Genomic DNA, 27,750 nt, shown 5'->3' on the forward strand with positions numbered 1-27,750 from the left:
AAAGAGAAAAAGAAATATTATGGGTGGTTGTTTGTGTAGAGGGAATGGAAAATAGAGGAACTTAAAACCAGAAATCTCTCACATCAGAAACCAGCCTAAAAGAGAATTTGGCTGCTATCAAACAGACTTCCAGTCCGCCTCTCTGTGTGTGTGTGCAAAGCAGTTGAAATGAGTCCTTTATTTGAAATCTCCTGAAATATTATCACTACTCGCTTGAGAAAAAAAAAAAAAAATACAGTTTCTAAATGAAAGTATTAAAACAGAGTCTTTGGTAATGAAAATAAAAAGAAATGAGCCATATATGCATGCATTCCTATGGATATTGAAAAAGTGGGTGGTTGTCACCCAAAGTGTGAGCTTTGATGTGTTGAATTCCTTGGTCCTTTTCCACATAGACAGGATTTAAAACACAGGTAAGAGAGAGAGAAGGAACTATTTAGAAAAGGCCCAAATTATGGAAAAGAGCTGCTCCCTGCTTCCCAGTGGAAGGAGTGCTTGTGGGAATAAAGGAAGACCAAGTCTACAATCACTTCAGTATTTCAGCATCGTGGGTCCGAGCTTGTCTGTTCTAGTAAGACTATTTTAGAAATCAGTTCAGTGGGCCCTTCCCCCATGTAGGGGGAGAATAAGTGGAGTTTTAATGAGCAGCTGAAGTAGGGGTGCGGTAAAGGCCAGCCGGGACTGCTGAGCATCTTAGAGAGCTTTCCTGTGAACCCAGCCAAAGGTGAGAAGGCCAGTTCAGGTCCAGCACCCTTTCCCGGCAAGCAGCTCCCCTCCTTCTTCAGCTGGTTTGACATTTTCCCTGAGGAAGGGGTGGCTAACTGGGGGCTGCTTCACCTCAGGCGTCACCCGACACAAACACTCCCCACCCCACAGAGCCGGGCTACCACCTCCGCATCTCCGTCCCGTTTTCCAGCCCGTTTACCTGCCCCCCCTCCCCATCCCATCCCCATCCCCCGGCTGCGGGAGGCGCGGAGTCCGGGCAGGCTGCCCCGGCGGCCCCCCCGCCACCCCCCCGGGGACGGTCGGCCCTGCCACGGGGGAGCGCGGAGGTGGCGCTCGGGGACTTGGGGTGTTTTCGGTGACGGGGGGTGCTGCTTTGTCCGCCTTTGGGGAGGGAGAGGTGGAAGGGATTCCTGAAAGCTCCTGGGGGAAAGGAAAGTGGAAGGGGAAGGGGAAGGGGAAGGGGAAGGGGAAGGGGAAGGGGAAGGGGAAGGGGAAGGGGAAGGGGAAGGGGAAGGGGCGGCGAGGACGAGCGGTGCCCGCGGTGCGCGGCCAGGTGCGGCGGGGTTCGGGCGGCTGCCGGGCCGGGATGAGGGGCAGGACCCGACCCCGGGAACCGCTTCGGGGGCAGTTCTCGTCCCTAGATTTTTCTTGAAGAAGCGACACGCTTCCTCCTTGCACCTTTTGGCTCAACGCCTGCTCCAGACTCGGGGAAACAGATCCTTTCCCTGCCCCTCGCCGCCCGCATGTCCGTGTGCTGGCGTTTCGGCAGCTTGTTTAGAACTGCGCCTTGAAAGCACTAAATGCCCTGGGGGAGGGAAAAAAAAAAAAAAAGAAAAAAAAAAAAAGAAAAGAAAGAAAAAGTCTCGGTGTCTTTTAAATGAAAGACACATGCAACGTTGTTGCAGACTGCAATCTACTTTTATCCCAATAAATGTCCCTCTTTAAAGGCGACTATTAAACTCCAGGGGAGCCGAGGACAAGGAGCATCCCATAAGCCTATTTGAAAAACAAACAAAAAAAACAAAAAAAAACCAAAAAAAAAACAAAACAAAAAAAAAAAACAGAGTTTTCGGCAGCAGCAGGGCTTTTTCTAGAGAGGCTGTCGGAAGCGCGGGTGCCCGCCCGCGGGGCCACGCGTGTCCCGCTGGCGGGGAAGAGCCGCCGCGGCGGCGGGGCTCACTCCCCCACGGGCGGCTTCGGGCGGCCGCGCACTCCGACAGGGCCGGTGCACCCCCCCATTCCCCCCCCCAGACCTGCCCCCCCCGCAGCTGCGGGCAGCTCGGCCGGGGACCAGGCTCGGCACAGGCGGCCGCGTCCTCTGTGCTTTTCCCTCCCCTGCTCCTCTGAGAAAAAAAAAAACCAACCACCCTGACTCCTCCCGCAGCATCTTCACCCCCGGTGGCGACTCCACTCCCTTCTCGCCTCGTCTTTGCAAAGCGCTCCCCGGCGCTGTGATTTATATACGCGCTTACAATATCTGAGCACTAAAGATAGAGAACGACACAAAATTATAACCAGATCCTAATAGCCGTCCCTTCTCCCCCGGAAAATAAATAGATAGATAGATAGATAGATAGATAGATAGATAGATAGATAGATAGATAGATAGATAGATAGATAGATAGATAGATAGACAGACAGACAGACAGACAGACAGACAGACAGATAGATAAATATCAGAGTGGTTCCACATCACTGTTAGCTCCGGGGACCGAATTCTGCTCTCATTTACCTCTGTGCAACCCAGCTGACTTCAAAGGCAAGGAGAGATGGAACCTAGGGGAGAATCGGCGCCACTTATGGCATTCGTTCTCCTTAAAAGCTGGAAAAGAGAAAGCTGACTTCAGCGGGCTAACACCATTTAAAAGGGGTTGGACAGATCCCGGGAGAGAAGGCGGCAAAGGGGGGGGAAGAAAAAAAAATCCTGTGCTGAGGTGAGACAGCTTTGAAAGGCATCTTTCTTCAGGGACTGATTCCCTCCGCCAGGCAGCCCGGTTATTAAGAGCTGCGTGCAGATGTGCCGCTGTGTTTCCAGAGATGGAGTATCTCCTAAACCTTCTGTGAAAGGGTGTTATGTGTGATGGAGAGACGTTTCGCGGCCAGAGGTGGTGTGAAGGAGCTCGCCCCGGCAGTGCATCGCAGCTCCTCGGGGGAAGCCTGTCCCCCGGGGGCAGCCGGGCGCGCACACCGCGGGGGGCTGACCCGCCTCGGCAACCGCGGGGCAACCCACGGGGAAACCTGCGGGGCAACCCGCGGGGCAACCTGCCGGGCAACCTGCGGGGCAGGCGGGTTGCCTTCCCCACCTCCGCCCGCGCATTCCTGCCCTTCCCGAGATCAGAAGTTACAGACCCAAGCTTTGGAATGAGGATCCCGCGTAAATTGCGAGCTGCTCGCCGCCGAAAAAAATGAGCGGTCTGAGGAGGAGGCGTTTGCCAGCCCGGTGCCGGCCCCGCAGGGTGCGGGACGAGCGGCCCCGGGCAGGGCGGCCGATCCTGGGGCCCGGCGGCTGCTGCCACTGCTGCTCTGGATGGCAGTTTCCAGCCGAAACGGTGCTACTGCGTGTTTGAGGGAGCTCCTCCGCACTTCTCACATTCTCGCGTTTGTTTAAATGAAGTGAGAACGGAACTAACACGGGCGAGGATCTCCCTTCCAAATGCCCAGGAATCCCCATCCCCCCCGTCCCTCCTCCCCATTTCTAATAGCGGTTTTTAACTATAGAGGTCAGGACACAGAAAAGCTATTTTTATTTTAAAATCTATTTCACACCGACACTTCTCTTCCCTCTAGAAAAGTTACAACACGAAATTTATTTAGGGACCGAATGGGAAGATACCGGCGCTACCTGGGAGTGGGCTAAACGAATTTTGGGGCTATTATTCACTTCCTTCCACATACACACACTCCAGTTACCCGGGAAAATAGAAGGGGAGGCTATGAAGATGAGAGCTGGGTGTTCCTGCGGGGGGAATAGCCCCCCTCAGCGAAGGAGGGCCGGGGGGTGGCTGTAGGGGAAGAAGGGGAGCGCTACATTTCCTTGCATGGGATCCAGCACCCCAACAGCCGCGGGGGAAGGAGGGTCCGTGAAACACCAAGAAAACTGTCTCTCTCGAAAAACAGGTGCTCCAGTGGCTCAGTATTTCCACGGTCCTTCTGTTTTCCTTGTTGAGGCTTTGCCTAGCTGCTCATTTCACGTTCAGACCCAGAGATTTTATTGCATTAGGTCGGTTCGGGAGTGGGGTTACAGAGAGACCCTCCGAGAGGCGAACGTCCCGGTCTCAGCCGCCCGGTCCTGGGAAACGACCGACCCGACCTGCGGAGGCGAACGAAGGTGTAAAAAGAGACCCCGCCACCCTCTCCACATCTCCCTCCCAGCGGAACGTGGCAAATTGCAAATTACAGATTCAAAATCTGGCTTGGCTAAGTTATAATTTTCCAGACATCCTGTTTGTGAGAAGAATCATGTGAAGTATTCTTACTGCCAGAAAAAAAAAAAAAAAAAAAAAAAAATGCAACGCATCTCAATGAACATGGAAGAAGTTGAGTTTTGAGGGATGTTAGTATTTGGATTTTTTTTTTTTTTAATTTATTTTTTTAAACTATGTTAACTATCAATATCTCAATGCCTAAAAGTGACGGCTGTGCTTCGTCTCTCCACAGCCAGGCTGCAAAAAGGTCCCGATCCAAGCCCCGTTTTACGAACTTTCTTCCTAAAGAGCAGGTTTTGTTCACCTAAGAAAAGAAACAAAAATCGGTTCTGGAGTAGATGGGCAGCCTTCAGCTTTTCCGCTCGGAGGGGAAGTGTTTCATTGACATTGTTTGGAGTGACTTTACCAAAAACCTGAGATCTGTATTTTCAGAGATAGGTGAAGGTGTAGGAAAAAATCGACTACTCTTCTACTCAGTGATTTAATGTTAACTCTGCGTGGGCAGAGGACAAGACTGTCAAGCCCCGCTCATCTTGCACAGGGAAAGTGATGTGTCTTTTCTCATTAGGCTGGGCCCGAGCCTGGAGCCTTTCCCAGCCAGACTCGAGGTTCAGACGCTCCCAGATTTTGTCCACAAACCAGCCAAAACATAACGACAGCAATCATTTCACGGTTCCTCCAGTTTGGCGCTTTGACAATACCTCAGCTGTTTGGGAGGTTTCCTGGATGACACCTGCACAGATAAAATTAAGATTTCATGTGCCTCAAAGGCATATTCAGGGGGAAGACAAGGAAGTGGGGAATGGGAAGTTTCCCCCATCCCTCTCCACCCATCAGGAGAGCAGGATTGCTGTCAGAGCTGGACGAACCTCGACAATTTTCCTCCTGCAACACGTAATGATTCTTCTTAAACCGTCTAACGTTTCTTTCAACACAGAATGGAATGAGATAATATTTAGTGTGTGGATTTAATCTTAGACCCATAGGAAATCTCGGCAGAGATGCTCTATAAAAACATTAATCTCTTATCTTGATCTAGTTCAAATTATAATGAATCCTACTTACATATGTGCTATAAAAACAAATCCTACAAGAATTTAATCTATGCTTTATCGGGGTGGTATTGTAGCCCTTTATCAAGTTTAGAAAGGATTTGAAAGTTGGGCCGTGGGACTGAAAGCCCCGTGCAGTTTGGCACTGTCAGGAAGAAGAGATCTGCTCCGAAAGATGCTTCTCGGATCCGACTTTTTTTTGCTCCGCACTTCAAATAGGAGTCGGATCCGGCTTTCCACTTGGGACTACAGGGCACGGCCTTTCCCTGCCTGCAGCCGGAGGTGGCGTGGCCCGCAGAGGAGGCGTCTGTCTCCCCCTCCCCCCGATTTTGCGGGGGGACAAACCTGCCCGCCGAATTAGCCAAGCCGGGCTTGTGCTCCAGCAGCTGGATCAACTCTGAAATCCAAATCTTCCCCCCGCCCGCTCCGCCGTGCTTCCCAATAAATTAGAGAGATACACGCAAGGCAAAATAGAAACACCATTATATATATATATATATATATATATATATATATATATATATATATTACGCTCCCTAGGAGAAAAATCCAAAGGTGAAAAAGCTCACTAGGAGGTTATGCAGTATGTTATGAGTGAACATTTGCTTCTGCCCCCCTTCCCGGGAATTTATTTCCAAGGAGGGGGCACTCCCCCAAAGGAGCTGATTTAGAGTTTTAAGTGTAGAAAGTCTAACTAACGAAAGCTGGTTTTGGTTTGGTTTGGTTTATTTTGTTTTTTAACCAACGATCCCTCCTTGCTCTCCCATCGCGAACCGGCTGAGGTGACCGCAGAGCCCTGAGCGTTCGCGCACCTCCTCAAACAAGCGAACCGAAAAGAAAAGCTCTCCTTTGCAAGTTACGTGGTCCTCCCTGATGGCAGTTTGATTAATATTGGGACAAATCCGAAAATATACGGGCTGCATTACCGGAGCTACCCCGAGGCTCTGAATGTATCGAGGGGCCTGGAGATCCTGTGTAGGGGGGCTGCCTTGTCATCTCAGATGAATTGATTTCTTCTAAGGCATGAAATATGGGTCTACTTTCTGGTTTCTAAGCACGAAGCTAAAGGAAGGTGTGAGACAGAAGGGACAGGGGGCTAAGAAATACATCCCTGTTCAAGTTGGAGGCACTAACAAACGGATGCATTGAGCTGCTTTGACAGCGACTGCTGGGTTTCAAGGCTAGCTCCTTTGCTCCTTTGAAAGAACCGTTGCTGGCTTTTTTTTTTTTTTTTTTTTTTTTTTCCAATGCAATGTATGCTAGATCCGATTAAAAATGCGTAATTCAGCGATGCTGAAAGCCACAGAGCAATTTTATTCTGGTCTTTGAGAACCTAGCTCTGTACAGTCTCAGCCTTATTTTGTCCTTCGCTGAGAGTTGCCTATATCTTTTCAAACGCTAGGTGCATTAAGGAGCATCTATCCCCGAGTCTTTAGACTCTCTGCCCTTCTTACCAGAAACGGCTAGATGAATACAAAAAAGGACTTAGTGGTTAACCGATATGCTGCTAATATTTCATCCACAGGCCTCCTCCTCCTCCTCCCCTTTTAAAACTTCAGCTCTTGGAAAAACAACATATTTTAAGCTTTCCACACAAATATTGATATTGGCAAATAAAGTCAGCCCCCAGCCTACGGTTAGAGACAGTCTTCTTTTTGTTTCCACCCCGAGGCAATCAAAATTAATCCACTGTATTACAAATTGCCTCGGAATATTTCACTTTTCCTGACAAAACCCGTACCTGGCATATGTCACCGCGAGAGAGCTTTTCCCTGGCCCGTTTGTGTGATGCCTGTTTCTAGAGGGTATCAGGCAGCGATGGGCGGTGGGGAGGGGACACGACCCCGCAGAAAAGTCCCTTATTTGTGTCCGCATTTCTGCTGGGGTCGGGGGGGTGGGGCGGGGTGCGTGGGGATGGGTGTTATGTTAGCGAGTGATCAGGTAAAGCGGAGGTGCTGCAAGCGTGAAGCAGGGCAGGAGGTACCCGCGAAGAGCAAGCAGGTCGCCCCTCTGGACCACTTGGGAGCGCGCCCCGCGCATCCCCGCGGGCCGGGGCGCATCCTGCCCGCCCCGCACCGCCCCGGCCCCGGCCTCAACCCTGCGCAAGCCCGGGCCGCTCATTATATGAGCGCAACGACCTCCTGAGACATTACCTGTACCTAAAAGCGAATGAAAGCAGCACCAACGTTCAGGGGCTGCATGAACCACGGCTCTTTGTTACCGGCCCTTTTTTTTTTTTTTTTTTTTTTTCCTTTCCCCCAGTCTAACTCGCACAGAAATCAGTGGGGCTGAACCCTCAATGAAGAACGAAGCCGTTGCTCGTAACGTGGGAAACGACTGTGTGGAAGGATTTCAGCCCCTGCGCTCCCCCTGCGCGGGCGCGCAGCGCGGCCGCCCCTCCGGGCTGACCCCGCCGGCGGCGGCACGAAGCGCCCTCGCCCGCCCCGCCGTAATTTTCACAGAAGCCGCAAATTCCAAAGTTGCAGACGAAAGAGAAAACCTCTCGAAGTTGCCACTTCAGGAGCCGGCGTGAGCGATGTAGTCTCCTCTTCTTCCCCGTCTCTCGCCCAGCCGTGCTCTCCTTCCCGCGGCACGCCTCCTTTTCTCGCATTATTGAAATTGTCGTTTAAAGGAAAATTGCTGCGGAACTGTATGAAATGGCGCTAATGGCAACATGTTGGGCAAGCCAGAGGCAAGTTTACGGCTGCCTTGTGTTCTTGCCATGAATAACCTCTCGCACCTCCTACACGTGGTGATGGTGGCAGAAAACATGCAGTTTTGAAAGGACACCTCTCATCTAATGACCGGAATGTAGCAGGAAAATAGAGGCTATTTATTTATTTATTTACTACGTTCTCCCTTTCAGAGTGTGGCTCACAAGAGCAGAAAATTAAGCGGACTTCAAATAGCGGCAGTTATCCTTTATTAGAATTTTAGCTAGATAGTGATCTCCCCTAAAAAGCTGTCTTGTACCTCAGGACATCTGTCGCGCACCTTAGCTGTGGCTCAGCTAATTGGTGGTGCTTATTTGCGTTTAGGCTTGAAGCAACGCCTCAGGAAAAAAAAAATGCTAACCTCTGGTTTCTTTGCCTAAGAGTAATTTAACAAATGAATGCCCTAGGGATAAAGAAACCCTACCTCTCCTATTAACAAACATTTTTTTTAATCAGTTCTTACTGTGTGAAATCGGCATTGGGTGTTATCAAAATAAAACGCTCTTACCTGCTTACCGTTAAAGAGATTTCAATTGCATTTCAGGCAGAAGTAATTTTGCATCTACCTGGGCACCTGGACTGCTTTAGTGTTTGATGAAAAAGAAAAAAACCAACCAACCAACCAAACAAACAAACAAAAAACAAAAACAAAAACAAAAAAATCAAATCAAACCAAAACCAAAACCAAAAAAAAAAAAAAAACAAAAAAAAAAAAACCCAACCAACCAACCAAAAAACAAAAAACCAAAAAAACCCCAAAACAAACCAAGCCCCAAAAGTAGCCATATAAATATCAAACAATAAACTAAGAAACTAAGAAAAGCTTGCTAACTCCAAACAGACCTACTTATCATTCAAGTGAAGACCAGGAGAGGAACAAATGTAGTTCTTGGCAGCTAGGTATGTACTAACCCGTTGTGTCAGCATCCATGTCACTCAAGTGATGGGGAAGCCCATCTGGGCTCATGAAGAACAATCCATTTCTCTAACTTCTGCAGAGTGTAGTTCAGAATGTCATTCATTTGAACCTCCAGTCACTGTAAGGATAGCCAGTCTGGGGCAGTTACACAATATTTCTACTAAAAATCTCTTTGAAAACCCAGTCCCTGTCCATTTTCCATCATGGAACTTCATGAATTCCAGTAGGGATTTTAGTGTGAACAAACCCTCAGCACAGCTTGGGACTCAGACAGTGCCTTGAGGATGGATCCAAGGACATGAGGTCAGCACTTTCCTGCCCACCACCTACCTTGAAAACCAGGGAAGCAGCTCTCCACAAGACCCAACAGCTGCTTTAGGCTGATCTATATTGTTACTTGCAGGCCATACCTACGTCTCTTTCCCTACTCTAGGCACATTTTCTGCCTGTGTGTGAGAAGAAAGAGATGTCGCATTCCTACTTAAACATAGCTACATCCAGGACCAGCTGGCATCCCACTTTCATATACATATACATATACATATATATATATATATATATATCACACAAGCTCTAGCAAGTGCTGCAGTAGTTCACTGTGGGCCAAGATTTCCATTTTCTAAGACATTACACAATGATGAAATCAGCAGTGACTGTGATTTGTCTGCTTTCCACAGACTACTAGTCAAAGCTCCTACACTTTTTGCAACTCCTATAACAATAAAATTAATTTGGTTTTCACTTATGACTGTAAAATAAACAGAACAACAAAGTTTGCTGGTGTGTCTCTTTTTTTTTTTTTTTTTTTTTTTAATTTTTTTTCCAGTTAGTACAGCTAAGTGCAAACAGCTTGGATCTCAGATGTGATATCAGGCTACTCAACCTTTTATAGTATGGTTGAGTTCCTTTCCTGCCTTTTTGGGCCATGCAGTAGTAGCTACTTCTCATATGTGTTTTTCTCATTAAAGAAAACCATATTAAGACAGTGCAGTGTCCCAGAATATTACCCTGGTTTCCATTAATGTTAAGAGGAGTAATTTCAGGGTGTATCAAGGAAAGATTGCACCTCCATGAATATACATCACCATTATCATGATGTTATGACACTAAAATCAAAAGGATCTGGTATATTCCTCATAGTGTGTACAAAAGTTGTACTGGGAGACCAAGCGGCAGTTTTCCACCCCTGTGTCTGAGGCCAGATTCGGATATCACCTGTGGCATGTTTTTGACAAATGCAAACACTATGTACAGTGGATATTCCTTTAATGAATGCATGTTTGAATAACAGCATTACTAATTAGTTATAATGATTTACTAAGTCATAATATGACACCAACTGACCCTGCACCAATGCAATATCTATGCTGTAGATACAATGACTCTCTGCTATTTACAGAGCTGTTAAAACAAGAAATCTATTTGTGCAACAATCTTTTGAGTCAGCATGGTTACTCTTTAAAAGCTCTTAACAGGTAAGTAGAAAAATCTTCCCATTATTCAGTGAGAAACATTTCCTCACAGTGTTCTGTCATTCAGGTGTGGGTTACCTGAGTACCATTAACACCTCATTTTCATTCCGAGTATGCACTTTGGGGAGCATTTTTTCTGTTGCAGCAGGTAAGGATGCTCCTAATGCCACCGTTCAAACGAGAGAGGGCTTAAAGAACTATTGTGCAGACCTTCTGGTGAGCTGCACCAGAAAAGACACTCCAGGGATCTGTTCAGGAGAGCTTGCAGAAAGTTTCTCAAGGTTTGGCAAATGACACCCAAAGGATCAATGCATAAATGCACCTTGGTTGTTTCATTCTTAATTTTGGATTAATGTTTTTCTACTGTACCGAGACTTGAGCTTTATATATCCAAGGAATATTTTTTAAAGAGCTTGTAAGTCCCTCCTCCTTCATGTTCTATATGAAGGATTTACATAAAGGATCTACAGGGAACAGCAAAAAGTGCCGAGGAGATGACGTTAGTAGCTGAAAAGAGGTCTGGAGCACCACAAAGGCAGTAGTGCATCCAGAAACATGCAGTTTCGGGGATTTGTGGTGCAGGTTTTGAAGGGCTGTCACTGTGACTCACAGCCACTCCGACATCAGAACAGAGAAACTGATGTTTAAGAACAAGTTCTTGTACTAAATGAGAATTGCTGTATTGGGGGTTAGAGGTGGAAGGGAGAAAGCAAAGAAATAAAAATTAAAAATAAATTTAAAAAAGAAAACTAAAAAGAAATAAGAGAGAAAGAAAAGAAAACCCAAGAAAAACACAGTGAAAGCATGGAACAACTTTCTGCTGTGCAGAATAGGACTTGAAAAATTTGTGTCATCATAAGTATGTCGTGATGTGCAGCATTCATATTACCTCTGACCTTACAGACTGTAAAATATCACATGAACAGCAGGCATTTGCCCAGATTTAGGTTTGCTTCACCTAATTCCTGAAATCAATAAAGGTCTTTCTGCTAGCTTGAACAGAAGTTGCACTTTGCACATTTATCCATCCTTGACCAGACACACTGTTCTTTCAACAGTGCGATTCTTAAAAAAATGTGCTGGATACAATAATAAGACATCATGCTATTACACATCGCAATGTTATGTAATGAAAACAGCAATGTATTTTGGCATACTTTATAACTTAATTTCTGTTGGGCATACTACTTAACCTATGCATGATAGTATCAATTTATGGAATAGCAGACTAAGCATATTATGAACGTGAAAAGGCATGTCTGTGAATATTATCACTCCAATTTGTAATTTAATAAATTGCATGTTAAAAAGCTACTATTTTCTCTTTGCAAAATAAAATGCCTTTTAAAATGTTGCCAAAACATTTTATCTAGGCTTGGAGGTATTTGTCGTTCAGAAATACCTGGAAAGTAAAAGAGATCAGGTATGACAACTTTTATACAGCAGGTCTTTTTTAGATATAGAGGTAGATAGATATAGGCTATATAAATATAGAAAAATTTATGAAATCTGAAACACAAATATCTCTTATTTGCAGATGTGGTGATGTGCAGTATATTATGGAGACTCTAGAAAAATAGAGGGAATAATCTACAAGAAATGTTAAACTGTGAACTGCTTGATTTTGCATTTTGATTTCCAGTTAACACCTCTAACAGTGGTACATCTATTTACTGTCCACACTGCCACATATAGTGACAGATATCTCGAACTAACAAATTTTTTCCTACAAAACTTACATCCTTGATGATACAATTGAAATCATAGAAGCTCCAGTCTTTGGGGGGTGACATTTAGAAGTCATTATATAGCAGATCTGGAAATTTAGTTTAACACTCACTACATACATTGGGAAACTAACCAGACAACTTAAGCATCTAAGGATATTTTATACCTGACAACCACAGCATTTCTATAGTCAGGCTGAGCAACCTCCACTGATCATCATTCTTCAGAAAGGTAAAGAAATCTTTTTTGAAGTAGGCTGCAATGACTTTTCAAAAGTAAAATTAGAATAAAAACAGCACACTGATTCAAATGAGCAATGTTATTTACTGGAGATTTTCCATGAGATCAGCCATTTTTAAATCTGAAAATGAATCTGAGTATTCACAAAAATTGAGATAACTGCTTTCAATCCAAAGTTATATGTGTACATTAGTATAAAAAGCACCTCAGAATAATGTCATATGTAATTTAAGTACATTTTAAAAACAGCCACAACATAAGTATTTATGTTCTTTACTGACTGAAGTTTCAAGCCCCATTACTCTCCCCACCTCTCTCTCAGTCTGTAGGGGGTTGAGGCTTTGCAATATTAGACAAAAACAGATGAGGAAATACCAAAGACAGACTTTTCTAGATCCAATTAGCAACTTCTACTTTCAAAGTGGAAAACATTAAAATAATGTTAGGCTTTGAAATCAAGGAACATTTTCTATTCTGTACGTTGATGGGCAAAACATGCACTAGAAGTAATGAGTTAGATACTCATAAATAGTTGAAACAGCATTTATTCTCTTTCTCTAGATCTCCTTGCACCACAAAACTTTTACACATGGGTCTGAAGAAGTCTGGCTACATGAACAAATAAAGTTGGGTTAACATTGTCATGTAGATGTAATGTTACATTACCCCAGAACAAACTGAAAACTTACTTAGTAAATTTATTTTTTCTTTAACCCTCTAGGAAAATGTTAGAAATCTTTGAAAATATAAACCAATAACAGGTTGCTTTATCATATTATGACCATAATTTAGGATGAATGCTCTAGAGGACTTCTTATATTACTAAGAAAAGATAAGTGCATCCCCACCATTTGTAGGTTGCTCCAAATTTTTGCTGCTTCAGTAAAATATTCTAAACAGACTTCACTAAGAGAGTCATTGGTGGCTGTTATAGCTCACAACACAGTTTGCAAGCATATATTTTATTTGTGAGAAAATGAGAATTCAGTGTTTTGATATGTGACATACATCACACAAGCATGAATCTTTATTACTTTTTCACATCTCAACCATTACTTATAAGCAAGCCTAAACTTGTTCACTGTACAACAATCCTTGTAGAGTTAATCAGTTCTGCATTCTACACCACATGAACATAAAAGCAATTGAAAACACAAACTATAATAACTTACTGACAGGTATAAAATACTTTGACAAAAAAAAAAAAAAAAAAGCAAACCGAAACCACTGTAACCATGTATAATAAAATATGTCAAATGTAGTTAACTGAAACTGTTTATATTGGTAATAAATGAGAATCCAAGAATTGATATTCACAGGCTTAAAAAGAAACAGTTCTCCATATGCTCTCCATATTTGATTAAATCAACTAGTAAAATTATCTCCAATATTCAGCTAATATTTTTAAGCTTTTGCCTTTTTTTGCCTGCTCCCCATCCTCCGCTGAGCTGCACTGGATGGTCTCGAAAAGATATCCGTTCTTTAAGAGATGGACTCAAACATGATTTTTCTGGAGCAGATATATTCTTTTCTAAACAGTAAACAGACATGTGAAATTAAAAAATCAACCAAACAAAACTACCTAAATTTCATTTAGGTAATAACATACATTAATATGTCTAATTTGATAGCACACAACTTTTATAACTATGTATTTTTCACTGTTTTATAAGTAACCCAAGTGTTTTCACAAGGCAATATTTTTTTAAAACCAAACTCCTTATCAAAATAGATAGTAAAATTACTACACAAAACTATAATATTTTTTCAAGTGCCACTATCTGTTGATTTTGAGCATATTTTAAACACATAAAGAGATATGCAATGCTTTTGATACAGAAACTAGTAATGTTATTCATCTTTCAAGCAGATGAACTAGTTCAGAAGATATATCTAATTAACAAGTTATTGTTTTAGTATCTTAGACCTAGTAAGAGAGATTTCTTTCTTTCGAAGACTAAGAATACTTAAACTTTCATACTGAATGGTGCCACAGCAAGTTTAAGTACACATATAGAAATACATAACTAATCACTTTCATCATTATGCATACAGACACTTGAGTAATTTAGACAACAGTTTCTACAAAATACTTAAGACAATTATTTAAATAAAATATGACTGAAGGTATGATATTCATTTTACACCAACTAACACTTTACATATGGAAATATCTTTCTTAGACATAAGAAAGGAAGAAAGCATTTGTGGAAGACAACTCACACTTTTCAAGAGAATGATATGATGTTCACAGTACAGCAGGTTTTATATATATGTATAAAAAAAGCAGTATGCTATCTTAGTTTATTAAATAAGAATTTTACAAACATAATTTTGCCACCTGTCAATGGAAAAGATTATTAACTACATATTTTTAGTATTTTTGATATTTTAACATTTTAGTACTTTTTAATAGCAATATTAAATTTCTCACAATAAATAGTCCCAAAAAATTAAAACAAAGCTTAACTCATATGACTGAATATAAGTCTATCTACTAATATATACAACATAGCTAGAAGTTTCAAACAGTTAAAACTTCTTTGTTTTCTCATGGATGCTTTTCTGTAGCCTGCTATATCTAAATGTCAGAAACCTTTCCCAGGCTACAGTTCGCTTTTTAATGAAGCTTTAAATTATTGCGAATATGTCTTACTGGATAATTATCTCTTTTTGCAGTCAAGAGCTTCCAAGTATTCTTAACATGAACTCTGATCTCTTATGGCTCTACAGATGTTGCCAGTTGTTTGTTTGTTTGTTTGTTTGTTTTTTCTTAAAATAGATAACTTACTCTAGGTCAACCTGATAAAGGTTTAAAATACTATTGTCTTGCCTTTACAAGATTCCCAGTTTCTTTGCCTTTGGATCCTTTTAACACATCAAATGGTAGCAGATATCTCTAGTGCAGAAAGGCTTTCGTTAAAGAGCAAAGTTATTTAATCAAGCAGTAAACTTTCCATTAATTCTTTTGACTGGGATCCATAATGTATTCACTGAAGGCTGAAACCCTCAAATTAGTAAATTAAGTGGTTAATCAGTGAAACTTCAAAATAAATCTAACATGGTAATAGTGTTTAAAAAATTGCATCCTTTCTTTAATTTAAAGAGATGTTTTCTGAAGTTGCAAATGTTGTTAAACAACAAAAAGAATTAAGACCGGAATATGTTATTTGTTAAAAAAGAAAAAGAAGGGAAACAGCTATTGCATGTTTAGACTGGAAAAGAAGTTTAGGGCTAATTTATGTTTGAGACTGACTTTCCTATGCGCCCATCTTCAAGGCTGTATCAATGATAAGGGTACACTAGACATACCAGTTATCTATTTTTATATTTTGACAAAGCAAGTATTTTTTCCTTACATTATTTTTAAAACAGAATAAATACAAATGTCAGAACAAAAACATCAATTAAAAAAATTGAAAATTAGCTTAAAATTGATAGAGTCAATGTATCAAAAGAGGAAGTCAGTCACATCCTAATTGCCTAATCTGGATTATTTCTGGACTAAAACCCTCACTTGTTTATGAACCTGTCTGTACCACTAAAGATTATTTTCATGATGGACTTCAGAAATATGTAAATGTAGGTTTTCTGGTTTTCCATTTATAAATATATGTAATTCATTGGAAGGGATCTATTGCTCTTCCATTATTATGAAATGTATATTATTATTCCATAAAAAAATTTCCACAGACTTTCTGTAATTTGCTACAAGAAACTTGTGAAAAGTCTTCATAAATTACTAATATATCCTTTTATTTTGGCAGAGTAACAGCCGTATCTGTCATAGCATGAATTGTGCTTGTCTAAACTGCAGAGTCAAAAGTTCACAATTTTTTTTTTTTATATTTTTAATTGTAACTGATGTATGCGTTGTTTAGAGGGTAGCATAGTCAAATATTTTGTGAGTAAAATGTAATAACTTATTAGTCTTGAGTGCATATAAACTGTCTGACAAAACAATGTTTTAGATGTCTCTAAGAATCATAGCTCAGGATTTGTAGACCCTCAGTAACAGAGCAGGATAAATTCCTCAGCCTGAAGGTATTTTCACAAAATCCCAGATACTCTAAAGATGTAGACTCTCAGCTTGAATGCAGGTTTAACAAGTCAAAGGCTATCCCAAAGTCTGACAGCCATGGCTTCCTTTTTCTTTATCTAGCCTGAAGTGCCGGTTAGATTTCCTAGGGTCTGCTTTAAACTTTACTATACAGTGGTGACCTAGACAAACTGAATTAAATCATAAACTACTCTGTATTTGTGCTTTCCATCTTTCACACAGTTCTCAGCACTTTCAGCCAAATAAAAGAAAACCACTGTAGGGAATGTTAAATTAATTTAGAATGAAATATCTACAAGACAAGTTTGTTGTAAATCACTGTAAATCACTGACTTCATATATCCCATTTTCCTATCTTTGAAATGGGCATAATTATGCTTGTTGTGCTGATAAAGCACTTTTGATATCTACTAAATAGTACTAAGAGATGAGAGATGCATATTATTATCAACACTGCTGTTCCAGTTACAGGTCTAACTGGAGTGATGAAAGACAGAACTGTCATGGAGATCCAACAGCCTGTTCCCTGAAGAATTCTCAAACAGATATGAGTCAGACAAACATATAAGCATAGTGAAGTTTGCTTACTTCTATTCATATTATACCTAATTCTCAGACATTATACTTATAGAGTGCTAGAGGCTTAAATGTTAATAATGATTGAAAAATTGTGTCAGCAAGCGAAGAAATACCTCATTTACTATGAAAGTATTAGTCAAATATGAAAAAAGGTTTTTATTGTAGTTCTTTTTCCTAGAGTTTAATGCAAGAACAAACAGAAAGGAAAATGAAAATATAGGAATGGAATGTGTTGCAAATATAGGCCTTATTTGATTTATCACATGTGTGTCCACAAACTACTATGCTTATTTTTAATTCCTGGCTTTTGCTATTTCAGTAAAAAATGTAGGTATGAACAATCCCTTGGTAAAGTAAGAGCAGCTTTGTACTTAAGTAAGCATCTAGGTAGAGTCTTGCAAGAAGTAAAAAATATTACATACAAATTAAAACTAAAACTCAGTTATTTTGTTGTCAATGCCTCTGTTTACAACAGGTTTTCTGATTCTACATTATTCAAAAAGGCTATTTTTTCCTTCAGAATTATTCACTTAATACAGCTCCATTAGCAAGTGGTTTGAATTTTGTCTAGATTGAGGGGATAAGGGAAGACAGGAGACTCTGGTAAGGGATGACTATGCCACTTTGAATTAAGAGACTGAACCTAGAAATGTTCCTTAAAAATACAGTCTTGTTTTTCTAAAAACAAAACAAAACAAAACATCAAAAAACCCCCAAACCAAACAAAACATATAAAAACAAATAGGTAACTGAATCCTCATTATATTTGTTTCATCTATATTTGTTGTCTTTACTTATATTTATTGTGCTTTACTTCTTCTCCTTGGACATAAATACATTTATACCTGCTCAGGGGAAGTTGTGCAATTTTATCACTTTATGAGATTTTTTTTTTTATTTTAAGGAAAGGGGAGAAAATAATAAGAAGTAGGGAATATACTTAGTTCAATGTACAGAAAAAAATAAAGCAAAGATTCACCAAAACCCAATGATTGATAGCAAATGAAAATATTTTGCATTTTTAAAAATGTTCTACTAAGCACACACCTGAAGTGCTGCAATGTCAGATATTCAGGTATTATTAAAACATTAAAAATCTCCATGAGATCCTTTAACTGTTCTTCAGGTTGTAGTTTATTTTAAAGTCTTACTTTACACCTCAATTTTTTTTTTTTTGAGAGATTGTATCTTTCTCTTACAGCATCACTACTGATGTGAACAGTTTTTATAAGAAGTTTGGATTTGCAATGCCTCCATTTTTCCCTAAACTGCAATGTGTCTTGTAAATGAACATTTGACATATTAGCATATATCAGTGAATAAAATTAGTATTATCAGAACTTTTTGACTGGTAAAATAAAAGGTGACATTAACAGTCATATTTTGCTATAAAGAGATCTGTAAGGCATATATTTCATTAATATGCATACATGCACACATAGATATGCACATGTATATTTGTGATTTATGAATAATTGTAAGCATTAACATAATAGTTTCTTTTCATGTTATGTTCCATGAGTATATTTGTAGCAGGCCTTACCCAAAGGCAACAACAGAAAGATTCACACTGTTTCAAGACATATTTACTAAATATAAATTAGAACTATCACATTGGCTTTACTCTGTAAGGTACTGATAATTTTGACAACAACAATAATAATAATCATCATCATCATAATTTTTTTAATGATCACTGGTACTAGAACTAAATAGAACCTGGCAAGTATATTAAGTATAATTTAAGATTATATACAGTTATTCTAATACCCACTCATATGGGAACAAAATCTTAGCCAAGAAAAGAAATTTAATTTCTCCTATCCCAAACTAGGCTTTGGAAGACAGGATGTACAGTTATTTACTGTACTTTCATTTAATTGTAATATTTGACTGCATGAAGCTCCAGTCCAGCATAGTCTGAGAGATTTTCAGGTGCCTGTATATATCAAATAACCATTTCTTTTGAGTATGTGCTGAAAGCTTGTCTTGGGTTAAATTCACATGCTTCTATTTCTAAGCAGTCACTTTTCTGTTGTTTAATCTGTTTTCTGCTATTGATTTGTTCTGGTCTTTTTTGGTTAAAGCCTGGGTCTTTTAACAAATGTCAAGGTTTACATATCCCCTGTTTTGATAAGTAATGCAATATGAAAATGCTTTGAATGAAATTCTTGGTGTCCAAGAAGAAAAGCTTTGTTAAACAGGTTATGATAGAAATTTTATGATGTATAGTAGACGTCATAGGGCATTTATCGATCCACCTAACATTGTGTGTCTGGAGATATAATTTATTTCAAAGTCCCTACCATATTGTATTACTTAAGAGCAAATACAGCATAAGAAAGCATGGAGAAAAAACTTCAACATTTTAATGAAAGTGACCAGAACAAATCCTTAGCAGCAAAGCATTTACATCAATTTAAACTCTGTAAAGAAGCTAGGTTCAGCAGGTCTGTGAAAAAGGTAAATGGTACGATCTCAGAAAAGTTACTTTTTAATAATGTTACTTATGGCTATATTGAAGTCAAATCAAAAATATTTTAGTTGTATTGTTTACATCAAAAGTATATTTATTGTATTGCAATTTTACATTAAATTTTTGTATTTCACACATATTTGAATAGCATTGCGAAGCCTCAGTATCATTTTATACAAAATCCTATCTTCTTTCCATACAGAGATTTGAATTCTCCTTGATTTCAAGTTAGTAGGACTAGAGACTAATCTTAAAATTTTAGAGAAAAAATGAACTTTAATGTCATTGTTTATCAAACATTGATGCTATCCTAACCAGATCATGCTGACAACTACATACTGGAATAATCTGAATTCTATAATGTGACTTAGTCACATAAAAGAATTGAGATAAGCATTTACAAGAATAAGTTATAAACATTTACTAATTGTCGTTCTACATACCTAAAATAAACAACATAATAAGTATAATGCTCCAAATATGTCCCTGTAAAATATAACATTTTCCTAACTAGAAACAGGACTTTTAGCACCATTGGTTATTAAAGCCCAATATTTATTTGTTTTTTTTCAGCTCCTTATCTATTTCCCCAATTTTGACCACTTATGATGAAATTTTACATACTTAGTGTCTGCCTTTGGCTGAAGTTTTCTGAAAGGTCAATCAGTTCTAAGAAAATATGTGAAATACTTATGTTGCCCTTTGCAGAGGGGACTTAAAGTCTGCCAAGTAACAGAGACGTGATTTTAGGATCTGTCCAAATTTGGATCAAGTATATACAAATTGAAGTTTCTACATGATTGGAGGAGTTGTTCTCGATTCTTGGGGCTATATTCCCTAAAATATCAGTCAGCATGGAAATGCACTTTACCATGATGTTACATGGAGCTAAGAAAGACTATTCCTAAAAATAATGTTGAAGATCATGCTAGGTCAGGGAACTTAGGAGACTTCTTGTTTCATGCTCTCTGTGGCAGATGGAGGCTGGCTACAGGAACTATGTAGAGGATAAGAACCAAAGCTCCTACAGGAAGGAGACTGATAGAAGAGGCAGAAGTCTGGAATTAAAACCTGAGAGAGAAATAAGACTGACCTGGAGTTAAGGTGAGAGAAACTAAGGCCAGCTTTGCAAACAATACCCTGACGTAGCTGGCACAAGACACTAGAATGACTTGAGAAATAGACTGACACAGACAGCAGAGCAAAAATGTGGGGAAGAGAAAGTTGTGAATTGGCAAAGGGGAACTGAGTAAGAATAAAAAAGATGTATTAAGATGTATCAAGATCTGCCTAAATAGTACACTAAACCAGGCCAAATTTGAAGGAGACTTAAACTAGGAGATGATGAATCTGAGGAATACTGGCAAGGAATAGCTGAATACAAAAGGGAATACATAGAGAGAGGAAAAGGGTAATCAGACAAGGATCTACGGAAAGAAACACAAGAATTGATGGCAACTGAGGAAAGGAAACCTAAGAGTGGATGGGAGAGGAAGCTTATGCTAGAATAAGAAGTTGGAGGAGCAGAAGCACAAGTTGTTCATAGTAAAAGAAAGAATTATGGAACACAAGTATGGAAAATTCAGCAATGTAGAAGAGACAAATTAGGAGGAAAAAGCAAAACAAAAACAAAACAAGAAAGAAAGATTGTCCTGGGGAAAAAAAATCTATAGACACATCTTTGTCATCCAATGCAACAATTCTGTAGTAGCCCAACATTAATTACCAAGTCTTTCTGTGTATTGACTTGAGAAATACTTTTGAAGGTACTTGACAATTATCCCACAGCTAAGGAAACCTAGAATTGCTATTATTTACTCATATCATATGATGGAAATCCTTGTGGTGGGTCTAATGGTTCCAAGGTTCCGAGTTGGTATTCAAATTGCATGTACGTCAATGTCTCAGAAAGGATTTTCTCTTTTTTTTTTTAACCTGGTTTCTCTTTAAAAAAACCCCACCCCCTAAACCCTACTAAAAGACTATCAGGCTGTAAAATTAAGTGCTTAAAATTTAGGAAATGCCTCTATGTATTTGTTATACACAGTTGAATTATTTTCATTATTCAAAACACAGATGATGAAATTACATGAGAAAATGTATCATTTTTCTCCATAGCCTGCTGAATGTAATGGAAGAAAGTTCTAAGTGCATTTTAAAATCTGCATTTAAGTAATTTTTTAAATATGTAACCTCAGTGAATTAAGCAGCATCTTATAAATTATCATTCTGTAGTCTGTTCAAAAAGATTAGGCATGAGCTGTTTGATAGCTAACTAATACATAGAAAAATACATATGCATAGCCATAAGAATTTCAGATGGTTAGGTAAGCAGTATCTTTCAGCTGTGTTTAATAAATAGAAACAAGTTTAGAACCTGCAGAATATGTCAAATGTGCATGCATGAGTATTCTCATTATGCAAAACCATACACAAGTACTTTCTGGTCCAGATTTTCTTCTTCTTAATTACACTCACCACTAGTCTAATTTTTAAAACACTTGGGTATGGAAATCAGTGTAATTACACTGATAAGTCAGGCCTCCATGTGTGTTTCCTTACATTTTTTAAAAAATAGAAGTTATTAAGATTGCATGCTTCAAGAACAGGGAAATACTCATATGTTATATCTGTGAATAGGAAAAAACCCACTAAAATATTGTTTTTTGTATTGTGTATTAGATGCATGTATCATACTGAAATCTGGCTTACTGTCTTTGGTTAAGTCAGGATTTCACCTCAGAAATTCACTTTTACCTTCACAATTTTATGTTCATTTTTGAGAGGAGTATTCTTCTCAAGAGGTAATATTAAGATCAATAGCTTTCTGCACACATAAATGGTGACACTTCTGCTGATTTACTTTACTACTAAACATAGGATTTATACCTATACTGGAAAGGAATTCATGGTACATACCTGATTTTTCCTAGTTTCATCATTATAAATTGATAGTTGAATTTTTAATAATGTTTCTTGAAGGACTACTGCATTTCTATTGTTACTTAATACAATATCACTCTAGTTAAGAAAAAAAAAATCAGTGATTTTAAGAAACTCTGAAAGAATGTTAGATGTACATTGTCACCACTTATCTGTATTTTGTGAATTAGTCATTTCACCATTTGACATATCCCTTGATTTTTGTCACCATACTGTAACTAGTTTATCATTTACATGGCTGTACCTGTGTACATCCAACTGTAACATTACTCTTTCATTGACATAATAGCTTCCAAAGAGTCTATCCAATTCACAAATGAGGAGGAGGACCCTTCCCTTTCCTAGCAGTTCAACATAATGATGCTATCATCCTTTCATCAGCAGATACATAAACATTATACAAGCATGGTATATATCATGACTATTATTTCTGCAGATAGGAAAACTGATGTATATTGATTCAAAAATACATTCCTATTATCAACTAACTGGCTAGTGACAGAACTGGAAGAAGCCAAAACTCTTGAATCTGCAGTCAAACACTTTCTCTCATGTGGATAAAATGTATCCTATTAGCACTATCTCCAGAAAAGTAGGTTTTAGTATCTAAGTCTGCACATGAACAAGATCCATTGTGTTGTGTATTTTCACTTATAGGACATCAAGTAAAGTTCAGCATACTGAAGAATGTTTAAAATATAGAGTGTTGTACTGATTTATTAATTTCTAATACAGTGACTTTTCTCACTGATTATGTGAAAGAAAGCATCAGTCAGATGAAAAATTTGGATGTAATGCAATATTAAGATTTTAAGCTTTATCTACCTGCACCATAAGTTTGCAGGATATGAGAAAGCTCTTCTTTGGAAGTCATTAAAGAATTTCAAATTCATACAGAGTTTTGCCACTGTTAAATTACCTATCTTTTTGCAAGACTTTTTGCCTAGGTACCATTCTATTCTAACATGTCTAAGGATTTCCAGACTGAGGTTATTTTGCATTCTTTCAGCCTATAACATAGGTTTAATTAGTTTCCAACCATTTTCCTCTGACCATGTAAATATATGCTATGTATTAATGTATGGTGGTTTGACAGCTCTTTTGCTGAGGCATATTTCGTATTCTGGTAAAATGTACAGATGTATCTGTGTAGAAAAAAAATATTATGTCGAAAGTATTTACAAAAAATATTCATGCTTTTCTACTAGGTATCAGAGCCTGGTAAATTTTATTTACTACAGAACTGTAGAACCTTTCTTCATCAATTACATGCCTTCATTTTCCAAGCACAAAAATATTAATCCTATGGACTCATATCACTATCTTTTACTGGACAAAATGCTTGTCCACTAACATTCATGTGGTCATATAAACAGATGTGGTTATACGAAGAGACGGTTTTATTTCTAAAATTGTGACAGCCATTGTGATTTCTAAGGTAAATTGTGTTCAGCATTTTGCTGATGATAATAAGTAATTTGTATTGTAAATATCCTCTATACACTCACAGCATCTCCACACATTTCTAAGGAGCAAGCATAAATTTTACCATTATCTTCTAGGAAATCTACTAATCAGGTAAGTGCTGAGAAATTGAAAGGACTAGTAAATAAGTACCTCCATATTTGATTCCATGCTTCTAAGATGTTTCTTACTGGGTTTCTGTAAGATGGCAAACTTCTAATTCAGACTGCATAAGGAAAAAAAAAAAAAAAAAAAAAATGGAAAGAAGAAATACGACCAGAAATCCAGAAATCCCTTTGTAAAATAAGACTAAAGGCATGAAGAAAGAGCTTAAAAATGAGATGTTTACTGCACACAGGGAGTTTACAAATCCTAAATGAAAGACAGCAGTTATGGAACTAGCATATATAGACAGTATTAATGCTAAGGAGAGAGGAGAAGGAAAGCAGGAATGTTGTAAAGAAGTGAAGCTGTACCATACACTGCTTAAAACAAAGTTGAAGACTTTCTAAGGACTCATTATCAAAGGAAGGCAAAATACTCAAGGTGGGGGTTCTGTCAAGAGGAAAAAGAGGAATTGAGAGAAAGATGTAAAAAGGAAAGTAAAATAAAAGTTACTGTATTTGTTTGCTTTTATTTTCTGTGAGTTTGAAGTCTTTCCAGTGTAAGAAAGGCATTATTAAACTTCATTAATTTAATTTCACTGACTAACGAAATGGTAAAGTTGGAATTTATCTGAGAAATTAAATTGATAAATGTTTTGTAGTGGGGATAGTTTTTATAGGCCATTTTTTGAACTAGGAGTGATTAAGGAATGACAAGACTCAGGTCCAATTTTTAATTTTTTTTTTCCTGAAAAGCAGTGTTTTACTGATATCAGAGGCTTCCTGAAAGACTAGAATTCAGAGAAGAGAAGAATTAAGAATTCTGGGAAGTATTTTAAATAACAGTTAGAGGCACGGTTTCCATTGTACTCCACTTTAAAATTCTGGTGCTTCTAGAAATCCCTGTCAAAAGATTGTAGTTCATAAGACAAGAAGTACAATGAAAATAAAGTTTAAGATTTGCAGAGAGAAGAAAACCACAAAATGGTGGTGACAGGTAGACAATGTAAATATGTAGGAGACTCATCTAAAGATCCAACATTGGCTGGGCAGAACCAGATTAGGATGGTAAAATGGAGTTTATGATTGTCATAGCCTACTCATAAACTGGACATTATTATAAAAGAAAATCATCCTGTCTAGCTAGGCATAAAAAAAATAATTACTTAACTTCTAATTCTTGCAAAATATGCCCATCTTGCAACTTAGTGCTGACTACACTACCAGCGTTCAGGAAAGTATTAAAAAAATATATATATAACCAGCAATTCATAGCAATATTTATGGAGTTAATAAAAATACCAATGAGTGTAGGACTAATATTTGAATCTAGTGTAACTTTGACTGTAAGCCACTAACCATCATGGCTCATGTATGTGTATTACAGAGAAATTATATACCAGGGAAAAAGAACATTTTTTTCTGTCTTTTTTTTACAAAAGCGTAGTAAGTTTATGTGAAACTGAAAGGCAGAAAATACAGTCAGAAAAAGGTCATTCTAACACACCTACTTTTCCAGTTTATTGGCTCTAGGTACCATAGAGATTGAGATCTCAGCAGTGGACAGATGGGAATGGACAAAAAAACGCAAACAACCACTCACCCCAAAAAATCACCTCAAGAAATAGAAAATAAAAATTAAGTTACCAGAGAGCATAAAGAAATAAGTACGATTTCTGGAAGGAATATAAAATAGTGTGTTTGAGAACATAAGATATGGGCCATAAATAGAAGCAAGGTCCTAAATCAGATAGATAATTAATTAGTCCAACTGAAAAATTGCTACTCTTTCTTTAGGTTATATATATATACCTATATATATTTTACTTTTTTTTTTTTTTTTTTTTTAATACAGGGTGAATTTAATGCACAGTCAATTTTCCCTTTGAACATATAACATGGAATGACATCAAATACTTTTAAGTACACAAATGCTTTCCTTAAACTGAGATATAATATGTTCTTAGCATTTATTGTATTCTTTAATTCATTTTGTTTTGTCAATGAACAGAATTGAGTTAATTTAGGATTAATCTACTCCATCCAGCTTCTTTTTTTTTTTTTTTTTTAAATAGTAAATATGGGTGATTAAAACCTTAAAATTCTTTAACCAGGAATTCTAAAAACCTACCTTTGGAAAACAAGGTCTACAAAAAGTAAATCAAAGTTGGGCAGTTCCCAAAAATATTTCTGAAAATCTTGACTTATCTTTTCTAAAAAAATCTCTGAATCAAAGGATAACAACTTTGAAGCATTGTATGTTTTCTCTCTATAAAAACAGGGTCATTCATGTACAGTCATGTCCCCGGAGAATATAAAATGCATTTTATTTCAGTGTCATATATATTTGAGGGGTTTTTGAGTAAATTTACTGAAAAATCTTTTATCCTGCATTTTTAGAACTCAATTCTCAGCCCAGAGGATCTCAACAATTTATTGATACAATTACTGAATTACAAATTATGCAAGAAACACATGATACTCCCAACTAATATCTGACATACACTAACATCTCTCAGTTGTATTGCACAGTTTGTGGAGACTTGCTACCAATAATTAAAAAGAATTCTGAGACACAACCATGATTATGGATGTTGCAAAGTGAACTTAGTAATATTTTATTAATTAAAGCTTTCAAACCACTGAGGTTGAACTCTCCTCAAAGAATGGTACAAGAACTTGATTCAACAATTTATTCAAATATCAGCACCTCTAAGTTCACAGCATCTTTTCTAAATTCTTCTGTAATTCAAGCACAGGTTAACTCAAAAGGAATACATCTATTGAATCACTAAAATAGTTTCTAGGCTTCTTCATTAAACATTTCAGAAAGCAAAACCCAAGAGATACAATACAACAGGAAAGTATTTTATAATGAATACATTATAAACAAAGTCAAATTTCTAATGTTTTCAGATTAAGAATACCACAGGGCTAATAAATTATTTTTGATCATTGAAAAGCAACAGCCTTTGGCAACCAGAACTAATATAATAAACATGTTTATATACTTCATATAAATTGTAAAAAGATAATAGTAATGTCTAGTTTTATATATAATATGCATTACAATTTAATGTATTGTAATTGTTTAATTTCTCAAATCCATGATGAAAAAGTTTATATAAATGCACATGCAGAAACATATACAGAAAGACATAAGACCTGGGTCTTTTTTTTCTTAGTTCCTGGACCACTGAAAGGATAATGAATATGTAATTGTGATGTAGATGTGTATTTTATGAAAAAAAAAATATATTACCAGACACAGTAAACTGTCTCTCTGTCTTCACACTTATGACTCAGACAGTTGATTGTTTCGTGGTCTCTTCTTTTTGAAGGTGTAATACAATTACACTATTTTTCTTTACTGTTCCCAAGCTCCTAAAATAGACAATTTCTACATGCCTATCTTCATCAAAATAGCTTATTATTATTTATTTTTCTGGATCAAGGTATAGCATAGGTTACAATCTAGATAGAAGTTATACATTAATATGAAGGCGGTGTATACTGTTTACCTCAATTATTCAAGATATGCATACATTATATTCAGAATATGTGAATATAATGACAATTTTTCCATTGACATCAGTAGTTTAGATTTGTCTCAACTAAATTCAGGATTTTAGCAATTAGGAATCTCATTTAATTTAAATGGTGGGGCTTCCTCACTAGCCAACGGAGAGAAACAAGAAAACTCAGGACACAATTCATTCTCTTTTAAGATGTCAGTCAGAGAAAAAAATCATATTGTTTCTCCATGGATGCAATTAACTTAGACTAGGATGATAAATTTTATTTAATCTAATTTTAGGAATGTAAATCAAGTGAATAAGCATGGACAA

The 27,750-nt window shown here is 38.0% G+C and overlaps 1 protein-coding gene across 1 annotated transcript in view; it reads right to left on the reverse strand.

The window, feature by feature from the left end:
• Nucleotides 1-13,667: 13,667 nt before the first annotated feature.
• The window catches only part of LRRIQ1 (leucine rich repeats and IQ motif containing 1), a 112,073-nt gene continuing 97,990 nt past the window's right edge, over nt 13,668-27,750 (reverse strand). The window contains exon 26 of the mRNA XM_032999856.2: nt 13,668-13,807. Coding sequence (XP_032855747.2) covers nt 13,668-13,807 — 140 coding nt within the window. The remainder of the gene's footprint in view (nt 13,808-27,750) is intronic.

The sequence above is a fragment of the Tyto alba genome, unplaced genomic scaffold (genome assembly GCF_018691265.1).
Source record: "Tyto alba isolate M040663 unplaced genomic scaffold, T.alba_DEE_v4.0 Super-Scaffold_2, whole genome shotgun sequence".
In the NCBI taxonomy this organism is placed as follows: domain Eukaryota; kingdom Metazoa; phylum Chordata; class Aves; order Strigiformes; family Tytonidae; genus Tyto; species Tyto alba.